The sequence below is a fragment of the Nyctereutes procyonoides genome, unplaced genomic scaffold, assembly GCF_905146905.1.
Source record: "Nyctereutes procyonoides isolate TBG_1078 unplaced genomic scaffold, NYPRO_anot_genome, whole genome shotgun sequence".
Taxonomy (NCBI): Eukaryota; Metazoa; Chordata; class Mammalia; order Carnivora; family Canidae; genus Nyctereutes; species Nyctereutes procyonoides.
Window position 1 is genome coordinate 50,336,461 of NW_026575125.1, and position 18,316 is coordinate 50,354,776.

General features: G+C 36.8%; 1 protein-coding gene across 7 annotated transcripts in view; it reads right to left on the reverse strand.

Moving 5' to 3' along the window:
- EDA (ectodysplasin A) overlaps positions 1-18,316 on the reverse strand; it is a 445,917-nt gene that overhangs the window by 288,437 nt on the left and 139,164 nt on the right. The window contains exon 2 of one of the 7 annotated variants that reach the window (XM_055338214.1): positions 5,617-5,763. The exons of the other annotated variants lie outside the window; for them this stretch is intronic. Within the exon in view, the coding sequence (XP_055194189.1) occupies positions 5,746-5,763 (18 nt within the window). The 3' untranslated portion in view covers positions 5,617-5,745. Of the gene's footprint in view, positions 1-5,616; positions 5,764-18,316 lie in introns of those variants that run through there. 7 annotated transcript variants of the gene reach the window in all.

Below are 18,316 nucleotides of genomic sequence, written 5' to 3' on the forward strand. Positions count from 1 at the left end.
TTATCTCTCTGTATTATTTCTTATGTGTGCACACAATCTACTATTATTTCAAAATAAAAGGGCAATTTCAATTTAAAAGACTTTCTCAGACATATAAAAGCTGAAAGAATTCATTACCAGCACACTCAAAGCATAAAAAATGTTACAGCACATCCTTCAGTAGAAAGTCAAATAACAGCAGAGAGAAAAATGGATCTCTTCAAAGGAATAAAGAGCACCAGAAATGGTAATTACATTGACAAATATGCAAAATTATTTTCTTATTGTGTATACTATAAACCCTAATGTAATCACTAAAGTAATAGAACAATTATACTTAATAGCCCATGCAACAGAATCATAACAATACTCATTTGACTCAAAAGAAAGAAAAAGAGGCAAAGGAGACAAAGAATAAATGAGATGAAAAGAAAACAAATGACAAGATGACAGGCTTAAACCTAACCATATCCACAATCACATTAAATGTAAATATTCTTGGGACGCCTGGATGGCTCAGCGGTTGAGCATCTGCCTACAGCTCAGGGTGTGATCCCACGGTCCTAGGATTGAGCCCCATGTTAGGTTCCTTGCTCAGTGGAGAGTCAGCTTAAGGATATTCTCTTCCTCTGACCCTCTCCTCACTCATTCTCTCTCTCTCTCTAAAATAAATAAATAAAAGTGAAAGTTCTAAAATCAATGACCTCAGCTTTCTACATTAAGTAGTAAAATAAGAATAAAATATGAATAAGAGGAAATATCTGCTGAAATTAACAATTTGATCCTAAAATTTATAATAAAATGTAAAGCACCTACAATAACCAAAACAGTTTTGAAAAAGAACAATGTGGGGCACCTAAGTGGCTCAGTTATTTAAGCCTCTGACTCTTAATTTCTGCTCGGGTCATAATTTCAGAATCCTGGGATTGAGCCCTGCACTGGGCTTCAGGCTCAGTGGGGAGTCGGCTTCTCTGACTCTCTATCTCTCCCTCTGCTCCTCCCTGACTCACGGTCTCTCTCTCTCTCAAATAAATAAGTCTTTAAAAAAAGAAAAGAAAAAGAACAATGCTGAAGGACTTTGTAAATCTTATCTGTGGTCTTGGGTTCCCAAGCCATCAAACCAGAAGCTTTCTACCAAAGCCCAGTTACAAGCCATAAGATGCTAGTATCACGGCTGTATTTTCCATAGGCCAAAGCAAATCCAAAGTCATTCCCATTTTTCTGGGCACAAGTGATATGCAGGTATTTCTAGCTAACAATAAAAGTAGCTTCTTTGTCCCAAAGTACCTATGCAAAAAAATAAACACTTTCCCTTTCTAAAACCATGAACAATACAATCTCACCTATCAATGTCTAAAAGGCCAAGAATTTTAGTTATTGACCTTGCTGAGTTCAAAGGATAACAACTTTTATTAGTTTCATCCTTCAGTAGAATATAAAGGAAAATCACCTTTCTTCTTCCTTCTCTATTATTTCCATCCAGTCCAGTTTTTTAATGAATGCACTGATTTGATACTAACTGTCCATCATCTTTAAAATTAATTTGAAAAGCAGATTTGGAAAAAACATCCCTCATGTTTGGAGGTAGACTGAGCACTCATAAAGCCCAAGCTGTTCACAGTCCACACATCTGAATTTTGCACACACTGTACCAAGTGTCACAAAATGCTTTATTAAGCCAGTTGGAAACACAGATTTCTTTTTTTTTTAAATTAATTTTTATTGGTGTTCAATTTACCAACATACAGAATAACACCCAGTGCTCATCCCGTCAAGTGTCCCCCTCAGTGCCCGTCACCCATTCACCCCCACCCCCCGCCCTCCTCCCCCTCCACCACCCCTAGTTCATTTCCCAGAGTTAGAAGTCTTTATGTTCTGTCTCCCTTTCTGATATTTCTCACACATTTCTTCTCCCTTCCCTTATATTCCCTTTCACTATTATTCATATTCCCCAAATGAATGAGAACATACACTGTTTGTCCTTCTCCGGTTACTGTGGCCAAGTTCAAAAAGGGTGTTGCCTGAGTTCTCCTCTGGGATTTTGATGGAATCTTGTCTCACATTTAGATCTTTCATCTATTTTGAGTTTATCTTTGTGTATGGTGCAAGAGAGTGGTCCAGTTTCATTCTTCTGCATGTGGATGTCCAATTTTCCCAGCACCATTTATTGAAGAGAGTGTCTTTCTTCCAGTGGATCGTCTTTCCTCCTTTATCGTATATTAGTTGACCATAAAGTTCAGGGTCCACTTCTGGGTTCTCTGTTCTGTTCCATTGATCTATATGTCTGTTTTTGTGCCAGTATCACACTGTCTTGATGAACACAGCTTTGTAGTACAACCTGAAATCCGGCATTGTGATGCCCCCAGATATGGTTTTCTTTTTTAAAATTACCCTGGCTGTTCGGGGTCTTTTCTGATTCCACACAAATCTTAAAATAATTTGTTCTAAGTCTCTGAAGAAAGTCCATGGTATTTTGATAGGGATTGCATTATACGTGTAAATTGCCCTGGGTAACATTGACATTTTCACAATATTAATTCTGCCAATCCATGAGCATGGAATATTTTTCCATCTCTTTGTGTCTTCCTCAATTTCTTTCAGAAGTGTTCTATAGTTTTTAGGGTATATTTTGAGAACCATTTGAATGGTAAATGGTTCTCCAACCTTTTATTTTCAGGTTGTAGGTGTCCTTCTGTCTAAAATGAGTCTCTTGTAGACAGCAAATAGATGGGTCCTGCTTTTTTATCCAGTCTGAAACCCTGCGCCTTTTGATGGGGTCATTAAGCCCATTTGTTCAAATACATATTCTGGCCCTCTGTCCCTTTCGGCGCCCTCGGGAACCCCAATTAAACGTAGGTTTTTCTTCCTTAGGCTGTCATTTATTTCCCTTAATCTGTCTTCATGGTCCTTTAATTGTTTATCTCTTTTTTCCTCAGTTTCCCTCTTTGCCATTAACTTGTCTTCTATGTCACTCACTCGTTCTTCCACCTCGTTAACCCTCGTCGTTAGGACTTCTAGTTTGGATTGCATCTCATTCAATTGATTTTTAATTTCTGCCTGATTGGATCTAAATTCTGCAGTCATGAAGTCTCGTGAGTCCTTAATGCTTTTTTCTAGAGCCACCAGTAGCTGTATAATAGTGCTTCTGAATTGGCTTTCTGACATTGAAGTGTAATCCAGATTTTGTAACTCTGTGGGAGAGAGGGCTGGGAAACACAGATTTCACACTAAAGAGTACAGTGCTTCCTATAGGAACAATGCCCCTGTGGATTGTCCATACATCTTTATTAAAAGCCTTCCTCAGAGAGAAAGAAGGGAGAGACAAGTGAATCAGGGGAGGGCTGGTTGGAAGCTTCTGTAGCTATTCAGGAGGGAAGACTTATTGGAAACAAAAAGGAATGTCTGTAACCTTTCTAGCAGAGGGCAGTGGGAACTGAGAGAAATAGCCACAAATCATTCTGGAAATAAAAGGGATTGGGTAGTCATTTCAATCCTTTGGCAACTAGGTTGCTATGCTCCAAGAATACACAATTTCTTGTGTATAAAGAAAGCATTGCTACATTTTGCTGTTGCCACCAATAGCATCTGCTTTAAAAAAGTAATGCTCAGGGATTATACAGTAAAATAAATAAATAAATAAATAAATAAATAAATAAATACATACATACATACATACATACATACATACACACACACACACACACACACACACCAGCACCTCACCTTTCAAGGTAACTTATCCAATACCTTCAACTATACAGAATTAACCAATAATCTAGAAGACAGCCAATAATATACATTCTAAGAATGATCAAGCATGAAGATGCATATTCTCTGCTCATAAAATTATAGCAAAACATAGCATTAGGGTTAGGTTCTCATAAGAGGATTGTCTGTGTCTTCAGTGTATAGCCACTTTTAAAATTGTGTCTAAAAATAACAAGCATATTTATCAGGTTCCAGGAGCACACTAATTAGGAATGGGGAACTACCAAATACATCAAGTAGTAACAGCTGACAGCAGTGGAAGAGATTAAAGAACTATAAAAAGCAGATATGAAATTTAAAAAGAACAGCCATCTGAGGACATTTAGTGTAGGGGCAGCTATATATATATATATATATATATATATATATATATATATATATATATATATATATATATCAAGTGTCCCAGTGGAACAGTTTTAGTAGAGCAAAGCAAAAACTTGAGGTTCATACTGTTGGCAAAACTCTAACCTTGTCCTGATTTTGTCATCCAGTATTACACCAACCTCTTCAAGCAGAAAGCCTTCTTGAGTTAGTGTCAGTGGGGGGAGAAAACTAGTCATATGGCCTCCGATACATCAGTTAATCATTAAATCTCAGATTTTTTTGTCTGTAAAATGTGGATACTTACTATTTCCCTTACAGGATTGTCATAATAACAAAATAAGACATTTATTGTCTATAAAAGCAATTCATAAAACATAAAGTATTAAAAAATGGTAGTTTTCCATTCACTTTGCTCTGCTTTCTACAAAATACAACTCTAAGAATCCATAGTGGTTATCTTACTCTTTTCAAAACTTTTTGTGCTTTCTTGTTTAACACATGCTTCTCCTCTTATATTGGCCAGAGATTATGATACCATCACTCTAGGTAGACTTGAACTCTATACACATCCTTAATTCTTCCCTTTCCATTCCTATATAATCAGTGACCCTGGCCTATTTTAATCCCTCCTATATAGCTTTCCTTTGGTTTCCATTCCCTCTGATACATCCTTGTCCAGACCCTTAGAGATCATTGCTCTCTTTTTTTTTAGAGCTCATCTCTAACTGGTTTTCTTATATCTAGTTTCCCCCAATTCATTTGAGCTTTCCTATAGCTGCTGTAAAGACAGTTTCATGTATGTCATCCCCCAGATCAAAAGCTTTCACTTTCTTCCCAGTGCCTTCAGGATAAAATCCAAACTCACCAAACTGGTATTCATAAAAACCCATGGGAAGAATTACTCACAGGTCTCAAGAAAATCTGTGCTTGCATCATCTGAGAAATTGGTTCATTTTTACCTCATGGACCCCTGCAAATCTTATAGCTAATATTTCCCTCTTTGATCTGTCTGCTAAGACACACAGAGCCAAACTTAGGGCACAGCTATAAAGTCCCCAATACTGTGTACCCAGTTTAAATCTTACAATGGTCTAATTTCAGTTTCTTACATTTACTTGCCCTTTGCACTCATTCCCTGTTGATTTGTTCATCCTGTTACTGTATTAAGTTTCTCAGTAAACCAACTCAAATCCTGTTAGAATGAAGGGGAGTATAAAATGATATTGTGAGCCTAAAAAAATACATGACCATATGAACAGAGGTGGAAAAAAAAAGACTGAGTAGCAAGTGAGGGAGCAAGAATGAGGATGAGAATGATCTTCACTGATATAAATATTAGTTCAACAGCTATAAGGTAACGAACATTTACTATGAGCATTTGTAATAATCTAACAGGGAAATAAAATGAAGCATTTATAATGACAAATCTATTCTTGACATCTCTGAAAATAGTTCTGCTAACCTTTTATCTTAAAATATATTACCAAACAAAAACTTAATGAAGTTAAAGCTAAGCAGAATATGATGATGACTTACATTTGTATTGCTTTGCTGCTTACAAAGCCCTTTCACATACAGTATCTCAATGGAACCATTCCGGACTATTCTGTTGTAGAAGCCATTCACACTGGCAAGAAGCTGTTGCAAGCAGCATTCTCCATATCTGGGTCTTTAAAGATGTGGTATTTGCTGTAATAGAAAGTTGTATGGTATGTTGTTTGTCCCCTCTCTCTAAATCCTCCTCTACTTATATTTCATCTTGTTCTTTAAATCATCAAACTCTACCATGCCAATGTTAGTCTGATCTCTCTACCCATTCTTAAATTGAGCCTCTTTTCAGACATATAATACAACCCTCCCTTCCTTCTCATCACCTCCCAGCCCCCAAAGAACAGCCTTCCATTTCTTTGCACGCCCAGACTCCCTCTCAAACCTCTACCTTTCCAAGAAGGCATTTGTTTTTGAAGCATTTCAGCTATGAAGACCACCCACTATGGGGCTCACTTATTATTCTCATTCTATATTGCATTGCACCAACTTGTATCTTTAGATTGTAAGCTCCTCAGAGAAAGGATTTTCTTCTTTGTTTAGTGCAATCAACCTATTGTAAAGTACTGTGTATACTTACAGACTATTACTAATGCGGTTCTTCCTGGGTTTCACTGGAATTATCTACTTAGTCATGTGATTTCACTTGGGCATCATTTTTCTTCCTCTGAATTATTTGAGGCCCTCTTCCAGATTTTTTTAAAAGTAAAAAATTAGCACTTTCTGCTTTTAAGAATGCCATCAGGTACACATGTGAATGTACATGCTTCATCCTGCTTTATTCTCTTTCTTACAGATAACAATATCGAATTAAATACCTTCCAAGAGTCTGCTACAGAGGTAAAACACAAAGCCATTTTCCTTCTGGCTAATCTACAAATAATCTTATTTACTCCTGCTGTACAGAAAAATGACACTGGTCCACTTGGAATTGAATATATTCCAGCTATCATTAGTTACAAAACTGTATCAGGGAAACAATGCTGGCTAAAAAAAAAATAGTCATTGATTTCCTTAAACAGAAGAGAAAGAAACTAAGATACACAGACTTACTGAATAATAAATTCCATTTTTCAATTAATGCAAACATTTAATGACCTGAAGTAAACTTTAAAAATAAAAATGCAAGAGAGGATAAACAGATCAGATGGTACATAAATTGTGTGGAACCAGGAGTCAGATATAATCCCAAATCCCCTTCAGTAATTGGTTTATAAGTACCAACTTGGAGAGAAAAAGAGGTCTTTTATTTTTTTTTTTGACAAACTTGTTTCAAACTACTGCTCAAAAAATATTTGAATATAAATACTGAATAATAATACTGTTTTATAAATTCATAAACATTGGGGTTTTTTTAACCAATAGTTAAAAAAAAAGTTCAAATGTGGGCGATGAAAGGAGAAGCAAACACACTAAAATAATCCATAAATCATGATTGTCAGACTATCTCTTTCTAAAAACATAGAGCTAACAATTTGAATCTTTTTTCTCTAAGAAAATCTAGTCCACATCATTGGAGCACTTCCTACAAGGTCCCTATTTCATTCTATTTATGGCCTATAGTCTCACTTTCCACCACACTGGAGTTTTTGGTTTATGCTCAATTATCTGGATGAATCACAATGCCTAATCCTTACTTTTTCTGTATACAGATGGAAATGGACACCTTCTAAACACTGTACCTGACATTCTTAAGTAGTCTTAAAGTAAAGTTATAAACAAAAGTATATGGCAGTAGAACTGGAGGGATACAAACATGAATTATTATAGCATTTAAACTACATTTCAATATAAACCCTCCTTCAGAGTGATACACAACAAAAATGCAAACAAATTGCTTGAGAAGGATGACTCCAGAGCCAAGAGATGCTATTAAGTTCATATCTGTAGCCACATAAAGAGTTTTTCCACAGAGACTGAGCCCATATGTAGATCTTTGCACAAAGATCCATCAAATCCTGGCAGTGCAAACATATCAAGACAGGTGTAGATTCTATCACCAATGCCCCTTAGTGAGCATTTCAGAGGTGTGTGGCTAATAGAAAATAAAATATGATGTGACAGGTAAAGTCAAGATAATTAAAATTTGGATTATAAAAATGACATCTTGACACTCTATCTACAATGGCTTTAATTATGAAATTTCAGCTTTCTGTTCGTAATGCTTTGCAGTACCCCTCTAGGCAGAATTAAATGTGTAAGATTTTCTTCCTTATGAACATGTTTCTGTTAAGCAGCTAACAGAGGAATGAGGTTAGAATATCTTTTCAGTTTTAAGGTAAGAAGTATGAACGACAATAAATGAAATGTATACCAGAGGATAACCTTTTACCTCCTAAAAGAGATATATTGGATTAACATGGTTTAACCTTGAATACTCAGGATCATACAATCAATACTATTCAAGAAAAGAGAGATTTCATGCTCAATCTTAAAATTAATTTGGTTAAATAAATGTTAACTATGAGCTATAACACTTGACCAGCCATATTTGGTTAGCACTCTCTTTAATTACTAAGGAGACTTAACTAGCTTAACTAGTTTCTTCTGAGTTCAGTAGGATCTACCAGGACTTTCTCTTGGGCTACATTCAGAAAAATTAGAAAGTCAAAAGGACCAGGAGAATAAGAACCACTGGGAAAGGGAAAGGAGACTCATGTTAAATGCAGGTAAGAGTTCACAACTAATTGTTCTGCCCTCAAGTAACCCTCACATTTCTTTGGTGTGAGTAGAATTTTTAAAAATAATTGCAGAATTCACATTCCCAACCTACAGGACCAGAAAAGAAGAATGGTAATGGTAAATTACCACATGATCACAACCTAGCATTAACAAGGAAAGGATATAAAAGCAAACCTCCTTTTCTAGAGTTTTATCCTCTTCTTCCCCATACAAAGCAGATACAAAAACAAAGCAGATATTTGTATTATAAACAAGCTGCTACTAAATCAGAGCCCCCCAAAAGCATTTTCTTGTATAGGTTTATTTGTAGTAATGTAGTTCACTATAGTCAGTGCAAAAAAAAGCACCATTATGATAGAGACTCCAAGAGAGTATGGAAATATCTTTGTCTCTGTAATGAGATTTTACTTGAATAAAAGGAAAGACGTCCTGAGAGTAAAAGTCCTAAACACAGAAATGGCTTAGAAGGAGGTTCTAAAATTTCATTCTCAAGGGCCCTTTATTATTTTAAAGGAATATAAAACTATTTATTGGGGGACCTAGGTGGCTCAGTTGATTAGGTGTCTGACTCTTGATCTGAGCTCACGTCTTGATCTCAGGGTCCTGAGTTTAAGTCCCACAGCGGGCTTAATGCTAGGCATGGAGCCTACATAAAACAAAACAAAAAATACCCCCCAAAACTATTTATTGGCAACTGTTTACCATTATTTACAGTACTGCAAAAGATACATAGTCGAATAACATTCTGATTACTACAAAGTTATTGTTTTTCTTGGTTTCTGCTGAACGAGTAACTCAAATACTAAGAAGATTGAGCCTACAGGTAAGGAATGAGTTAGGGTAAAGAAAAACATGCAAGTCAAAGAATTTAGAATACAGAAGTTTGTTAACCCATTTATTCCAGTAGGTCCTAAATTGCCAACATCTGTAACGATCTGACAATGATTAGGTTTCCATGAACAAAATCTTAGACATTCCATGAACCGTGGTCTTTTAATCAATGAAACACAGGGATTTTTTTTTAAAGATTTTATTTACTTATTCGTGAGAGACTCAGTGAGAGGCAGAGACAGGAGAAGCAGACACCATGCAAGGAGCCTGATATGGGACTTGATCCTGGGACTCGATTCTAGGACTCCAGGATCACACTCTGAGCCAAAGCAGACACTCAACCACTGAGCCACCCAGGCATCCCAAACACAGGGATTTCAACTTCTTGAAAAGGAACTGTAAATATCCAGGTAAGTTTTGCTTACCTAATGAAAAAACACCAGGACTTGTCTAAATTTCTCATTTGGGTGGGGAGGTTGTTGGTAGTGATAAAATTTTCCATTTGATGATCTTACAAACAAATTTGCATTTATATAACCGTAGATAGGGATATGGATTCTGATGTGCCTGCTTTTAAATTGTCCACTTTAAATTCTTTACATTAGGGCAGCTCTGCTGGCTCAGCGGTTTAGCACCACCTTCAGTCCAGGGTGTGATCCTGGACACCCAAGATCAAGTCCCATGTCAGGCTCCCTGCATGGAGCCTGCTCCTCCCTGTGCCTGTGTCTTTGCCTCTCTCTCTCTGTGTCTCTCATGAAAAAATAAATAAAATCTTAAAAAAATAAATTGTGTCCAATTAATTACAAAATTTGAAAGGTTAAGGATTCAGGAACAATTTCAATTCAACTTTAAGTGATTTCTTAGGTTGGTGAAAATGATGGTAACTCAGAAACACAGGCTTATCCATTATTATAAAATGCTATTTTTGTTTTGGTGAATATATTTTAAAAAGAAAGAAAACCATTTATGTGTGTACTTTTATGTATATATACACACACAAGAAACCTAAACAAACAGAAAACCAAGAATGGTCCTTAGGCATGTGGGAGTTAAATACAAATTCTGGTTGAGTAATGATTATGAAGATTTCCCCCAATATTTAGAAAAGGTGTTCTCTAATGCAGAAGAATTATATACCATAATCTCATATATCCTTTTCTGTGAAAGGAAGCAACTACAGAAATTTTTTATTTGTTCAAAACGAGTGATCTAGATGAAAAAAAAACCCCAACAACCCCCCCAATACTATCTTCAAAACGAATATATCAAACTTGATTCTCATTAGAATGTTATTTCCTCATACTAATAAATCCAAAAACCAAGACCTAGATTATACATATAATATATATAAAAAGCAACACAAATAATTATTGACCTTCATCTTCTAGACATACCAAGTTAGTCTCTCTTCATAAAAAGCAATTACAATTTGAGGACACTTCATATTTGCCTTTTTTTTTAACCAATACCAAGTATACCTCATCTGAATCTTTCCATTTCATGAGAAACATTAATTTTCTACTGCTGTCTGTGGCACCAATTATTCATTCAGGATCAAGACCTCTGGCAAAGCCACTTAGTTTATCAGTAGCATCTCCTTTCTTCTTTGATTTGCTGTCATCAGATTCACTGTCAGATATAGATTTTCTTTTTGTACCATGTTTTTCTTTACCAGCTATTTGAAAATTAAGAAATGCTTCAATTAACTCTGGACAATCACATTTTTCTTCAGGTTCCTAAGTATTGTCAGTATCTGTAAATCCCTTCGACTTCAGTAAATACTCCACCTTCCCATTCACCACTAGTCAGTTCAATACTTTTTCTACCACAAAATTTTCAGGATCTGCTCTTTCACTATTTTACTCCTTCCATTCTGTCTCTTTCCCTTTTTTTTTTTTTTTGCAATGTAGTTTTATTGGACTTGAAGGCTTGAAGTCTTTTCTTATTGCAGGCTTGAAGAACTGTTACCTCCTCTGAACAGTTCCAGGTCCCAGGTGTGCAGTGTCTCCCCATTTATTTTTTTCCCCATTTATTTATTAATAGAGTTTTTGAGCTGCAAAACCTCAAATTTTTTAAAGTAATTAAACGTATCAATCTTCTATTGCATCTTTATTTTGAGACACAATAAAAAAAAATTCCCTATACATAGGTTATAGAATAATTTACCCATATTCTCTTCTAAAACTTGTATTGTTTCAACCTTTGCATTTAAATCCTTGACTCAGGATCCCTGGGTGGCTCAGCGGTTTAGCGCCTGCCTTCGGCCCAGGGCATAATCCTGGAGTCCTGGGATCAAGTCCTGCATCGGGCTCCCTGCATGGAGCCTGCTTCTCTCTCTGCCTGTGTCTCTGCCTCTCTCTTTCTCGCTCTCGCTATTGCTCTCGCTCTGTGTCTCTCATGAATAAATAAATAAAATCTTAAAAAAAAAAACCCTGACACATTTGGAGTCTATGGTATGTCTTCCCAAATAGCTGTACTGGTTATCTGTTGTTGTATAATCAACTACCCCCAAACTAAGTGGCTTAAAATAAGGTTTGTTTTATTTGTCTCCATAGTTTCACATGTAGATTTGACTCAGCTGAGTGGTTCTGCTAATCTTGCTTAGGCTCTCTTGCACAATTTCAGTACTTGATGGCAGAGGCTAAAGTTATTTAAAGGCTTGATTTTATTTTATTTTTTTAAAAAGTTTGTATTTATTTATTTATTTATTTTAATTTTTATTTATGATAGTCACACATTTATTTATGATAGTCACACAGAGAGAGAGAGAGGCAGAGATATAGGCAGAGGGAGAAGCAGGCTCCATGCACCGGGAGCCTGACGTGGGATTCGATCCCGGGTCTCCAGGATCGCGCCCTGGGCCAAAGGCAGGCGCCAAAACGCTGCGCCACCCAGGGATCCCTAAAGGCTTGATTTTAATACTGGAAAGGCTGGGCATCTATCCTTCTGTATTGTAGTTCCAGGCTTTCTTCTCTTCATGCGGCCTCTTCATTTAGTCTTCCAGTAGGATAGCTGGATTGCCTCTTTCTCTTTTCTTCCTTTTTCTTTTCCTTTTTAAAGAGTTCTTATTGTGATAGATTCCATACACCATAAAATTCACTTATTTATAGTTTATACACTTCAGTGGCTTTCAGAACACAGAGTTGTACAATTATCACCACAAAGTAATATCCAAGTATTTTTTAACATCCCAGAGAGAAACCTTTACTCATTAACAGTCATTCCTCATTCTTGCTGCAGCCCTCATCCCTGTGCTGGCCTCAGTCACTGATCTACTTTTCTGTCTGTATGAATTTATATCTACTTTTCTGTCTGTATGAATTCATATAAAGGGAATAATATAACATAGTCTTTTTTTGACAAGCTTCTTTTACTTAGCATGTTTCAACTTTCATCCATGTTGTAGCATATATCAGAACTTTTCCTTTTTTTATACAAATAACAATCAATTGTATGGTAACATCACAATTTGTTTACTAAGATATCTTTTGGTGAACTTTAAGGTTGTCTCCTCTTTTTGGCTTTTATGAATAATGTTTCTATAACTATCTTTGTACAAGTTTTTCTGTGGATATAGGTTTTGATTCCTCAAGTATATACCTAAGAATGGAATTACAGAGTTATCTGTTTAGACTCTTTAAAAAAAATATATTAAAACTTTCTTCATGATAAATGTACTCTTTAATCCTCATCCCCTATTACCCCCATTCCTCCACCACCATCCCCTCTGGTAACCATCAGTTCCTTCTCTAGAGTTGAGTCTGTTTGTTGGTTTGTCTCTTTTTTTCCCTTTACTCATTTATATCTTAAATTCCACATATGAATGAGATCATACGGTATATTCTTTCTTTGCAAGGCTTACTTCACCTGGCATTATAATCTCTAGCTCTATCCATATTGTTGCAAATGTTAATATTTCATTCTTTCCATTGAATAATATTCCATTATATATATGTATGTGTGTGTATGTGTTTGTGTGTGTGTGTGTGTGTGTGTGTATATATATATCACTTCTTTAACCATTCATCAATGGACATCTGGACTGTTTCCACATTTTGGATATTGTAAATAATGCTGGAATAAGCATAGGGACATAGAAGCACATATATCCCTTCAAATTAATGTTTTTATTTTTTTGGGGGGGTAAATACCCAGTAATGCAATTGCTAAATGATACGGTAGTTCTATTTTTAACTTCTTTAGGAAATTCCATACTGTTTTCCATAGTGGCTGCACCCGTTTGCATTCCCACCAACAGTGCAAGAGAGTTCCTTTTTTTACCACACTGTTTTTCCAGTGTCTTTTATTTTACCCATTCTGGCAGTTGTAAGTTGATATATCATTGTAGTATCGATTTGTATTTCACTGATCAAGGATGATTTTAAGCATCTTTTCAAGTGTTTATTAGCTATCTGTATATCTTCTTTGGAGATGTCTGTTCATGTCTTCTGCCGATTTTGTAATTGGATTATTTGTATCTTGGGTGTTGAGTTGAATCAGTTCTTTATATATTTTGGACACTAATCCTTTATTAGATTTGTCATTTGCAAATATCTTCTCCCATACAATAGTTGCCTTTTAGTCTTGATTATGTCCTTCACTGTGCAGAAACGTTTTTTATTTTGATGTAGTCCCAACAGTTTATTTTTCCTTTTGTTTCCCATGCCCCAGGAGACCTATCTAGAAAAATGTTGATAGCACTGATGTCAGAGAGATTACTCCTGGTGCCCTCTGAAAGGATTTTAATGATATCGGGTCTCACATTCAGACTCTAATCCGTTTTGAGTTTATCTTTGTATATAGTGAAAGAAAGAGATCTGGCTTCATTCTTTTGAATGTGGCTGTCCAGTTTCCCCCAATATCATTGTTTAAAGCCTGTCTTGGATATTCATTCCTCCCCTGTTGAAGATTAAGTGACCATATAGTTGTGGGTTCATTTCCGGGTTTTCTATTCTATTCCATTATATCTATCTGTGTGCCAGTACCCCATGTTTTGACCAGTACAGCTTTGTAATACAACTTGAAGTCTGGAGTTGCAATGCCTCCAGCTTTTCTTTTCGTTTTCAGTGTTGCTTTGGGTATTCCAAGTGTCTTGTGGTTTCATACAAATTTTATGATTGTTTGTTCTAGTTTGAAAAATGAGACCTTAGGTTTTTTTTTTTTCTATTTTGGTATTTTTATAGGGATTGCATTAAATGTGTGATTGCTTTGGGTAGTAATAACATTTAAACAATATTTGCTTCTCTTTTCTTTTTCTTATTTCCTTTTTTTATTGGAGTACAATTTGCCAACATATAGCATAACACACAGGGCTTAACACCCAGGGCTTATCCCATCAAGTGCCCCACTCAATGTTCTCCTCTAGGATTTTTTTTGGGGGGGGACTTGGATTTTTATTTTATTTTATAAATTTATTCTTTATTGGTGTTCACTTGCCAACATAGAGAATAACACCCAGTGCTCATCCTGTCAAGTGCCCACCTCAGTGCCCGTCACCCAGTCACCCCCACCCCCTGCCCACCACCCCTTCCACCACCCTAGTTCGTTTCCTAGAGTTAGGAGTCTTTCATGTTCTGTCTCCCTTTCTGATATTTCCACTCATTTTTTCTCCCTTCCCCTTTATTCCCTTTCACTATTTTTTATATTCCCCAATGAATGAGACCATATAATGTTTGTCCCTCTCCGATTGACTTACTTCACTCAGCATAATACCCTCCAGTTCCATCCACATTGAAGCAAATGGTGGGTATTTGTCGTTTCTAATGGCTGAGTAATTATTCCATTGTATACATAAACCACATCTTCTTTATCCATTCATCTTTCGATGGACACCGAGGCTCCTTCCACAGTTTGGCTATTGTGGACATTGCTGCTAGAAACATTGGGGTGCAGGTGTCCTGGTGTTTCATTGCATCTGTATCTTTGGGGTAAATCCCCACCAGGGCAATTGCTGGGTGTAGGGCAGATCTATTTTTAACTCTTTGAGGAACCTCCACACAGTTTTCCAGAGTGGCTACACCAGTTCACATTCCCACCAACAGTGGAGGAAGGTTCCCCTTTCTCCACATCCTCTCAAACATTTGTGGTTTACTGCCTTGTTAATTTTCCCCATTCTCACTGGTGTGAGGTGGTATCTCATTGTGGTTTTGATTTGTATTTCCCTGATGGCAAGTGATGCAGAGCATTTCCTCATGTGCTTCTTGGCCATGTCTATTTCTTCCTCTCTGAGATTTCTCTTCATGTCTTTTGCCCATTTCATGATTGGATTATTTGTTTCTTTGCTGTTGAGTTTAATAAGTTCTTTATAGATCTTGGAAACTAGCCCTTTATCTGATACGTCATTTGCAAATATCTTCTCCCATTCTGTAGCTTGTCTTTGAGTTTTGTTGACGGTATCTTTTGGTGTGCAAAAGCTTCTTATCTTGATGAAGTCCCAATAGTTCATTTTTGCTTTTGATTCTCTTGCCTTCGTGGATGTATCTTGCAAGAAGTTACCGTGGCTGAGTTCAAAAAGGGTGTTGCCTGTGTTCTCCTCTAGGATTTTGATGGAATCTTGTCTCACATTTAGATCTTTCATCCATTTGAATTTATCTTTGTGTATGGTGCAAGAGAGTGGTCTAGTTTCATTCTTCTGCATGTGGATGTTCAATTTCACCAGCACCATTTATTAAAGACACTGTCTTTTTTCCAGTGGATAGTATTTCCTGCTTTGTCGACTATTAGTTGACCATAAAGTTGATGGTCCACTTCTGGATTCTCTATTATGTTCCATCGCTCTATCTGTCAGTTTTTGTGCCAGTACCACACTTTCTTGAAGACCACAGCTTTGTAGTACAACCTGAAATCTGGAATTGTGATGCCCCCAGCTATGGTTTTCTTTTTTAATATTCCCCTGGCTAGGGGATCCCTGGGTGGCGCAGCGGTTTGGCGCCTGCCTTTGGCCCAGGGCGCGATCCTGGAGACCCGGGATCGAATCCCACATCGGGCTCCCGGTGCATGGAGCCTGCTTCACCCTCTGCCTGTGTCTCTGCCTCTCTCTCTCTCTCTCTCTGTGTGTGTGTGTGTGTGTGACTATCATAAATAAATAAAAATTAAAAAAAAATATTCCCCTGGTATTCACGGTCTTTTCTGATTCCACACATATCTTAAGATAATTTGTTCCAACTCTCTGAAGAAACTCCATGGTATTTTCATAGAGATTGCATTAAATGTGTAAATTCCCTGGTTAGCATTGACATTTTCATGATATTAACTCTTCCAATCCATGAGCATGGAATATTTTTCCATCTCTTTGTGTCTGCCTCAATTTCTTTCAGAAGTGCCCTGTAGTTTTTAGGGTATAGATCCATTACCTCTTTGATTAGGATTATTCCTAGGTATTGTATGCTTTTGGATGCCATTGTAAATGGGATTGACTCCTTAATTTCTCTTTCTTCAGTCTCATTGTTAGTGTATACAAATGCCACTGACTTCTGGGTATTGATTTTGTATTCTGACACACTGCCGAATTGCTGTATGAGTTCTAGCAATCTTGAGGTGGAGTCTTTTGGGTCTTCTATGGACAATATCATGTCATCTTTGAAGAGGGAGAGTTTGACTGCTTCTTTGCCAATTTGAATGCCTTTTATTTCTTTTTGTTGCCTTATTCCTGAGGCTAGGACTTCTAATACTATGTTGATTAGCAGTGGTGAGTGTGGACATCCCTGTCGTATTCCTGATCTTAGGGGAAAGGCTCCCAGTGTTTCCCCATTGAGAATGATATTGGCTGTGGGCTTTTCGTAGATGGCTTTTAAGATGCTAAGGAATGTTCCCTCTATCCCTACACTCTGAAGAGTTTTGATCAAGAATGGATGCTGTATTTTGTCAAATGCTTTCTCTGCATCTATTGAGAGGATCATATGGTTCTTGTTTTCTCTCTTGTTGATATGATCTATTATGTTGATGGTTTTACTAATGTCGAACCAACCTTGTATCCTGGGGATAAATTCTACTTGGTCATGGTGAATAATCTTCTTAATGTACTATTGCATCCTACTGGCTAGTACCTTGTTGAGAATTTTAGCATCTGTGCTCATCAGGGATATTGGTCTATAATTCTCCTTTTTGGTGGGGTCTTTGTCTGGTTTTGGAAGTGAGGTGATGCTGGCCTCATAAAAGGAGTTTGGAAGTACTCCATCTCTTTCTATCTTTCCAAACAGCTTTAGTAGAATACGTATGGTTTCTTCTTTAAACGTTTTATAGAATTCCCCTGGGAAGCTATCTGGCCCTGGACTTTTGTCTCTTGGGAGGTTTTTGATGTCTGCTTCAATTTCCTCCCTGGTTATTGGCCTGTTCAGGTTTTCTGGTTCTTCCTGTTCCAGTTTCGGTAGTTTGTGGTTTTCCAGAATTGTGTCCATTTCTTCTAGATTGCCTAATTTATTGGCGTAAAGCTGGTCATAATAACTTTTTAAGATCTTTTGTGTTTCCTTGGTATTGGTGGTGATCTCTCTTTCTCATTCATGATTTTATTGATTTGAGTCTTTTCTCTCTTCTCTTTAATATGGCTGGCTAATGGTTTACCTATGTTATTAATTCTTTCAATGAACCAACTCTTCGTTTTGTTAATCTGTTCCACAGTTCTTCTGGTCTCTATTTCATTGAGTTCTGCTCGTATCTTTATTAATTCTCTTCCTCTGCTCGGTGTAGGACGTATTTGCTCTTTTTTCTCCAGCTCCTTTAGGTGCAATGTTAGCTTTTCTATTTGAGTTCTTTCCAGTTTTTGGATGGATGCTTGTATTGCAATGTGTTTCCCCCTCAGGACTGCTTTTGCTCTATTCCAAAGATTTTGAACGGTTGTATCTTCATTCTCATTAGTTTCCATGAATCTTTTTAATTCTTCTCTAATTTCCTGGTTGACCCTTTCATCTTTTAGCAGGATGGTCCTTAACCTCCATGTGTTTGAAATCCTTCCAAACTTCTTCTTGTGATTCAGTTCTAGTTTCAAAGCATTATGGTCTGAAAATATGCAGGGTACGATCCCAATCTCTTGGTATTGGTTAAGACCTGATATGTGACCCCGTATGTGGTCTATTCTGGAAAAAGTTCCATATGCACTTGCGAAGAATGTGTATTCAGTTGCGTTTGGATGTAAAGTTCTGTAAATATCTGTGAAATCCATCTGGTCCAGTGTTTCATTTAAAGC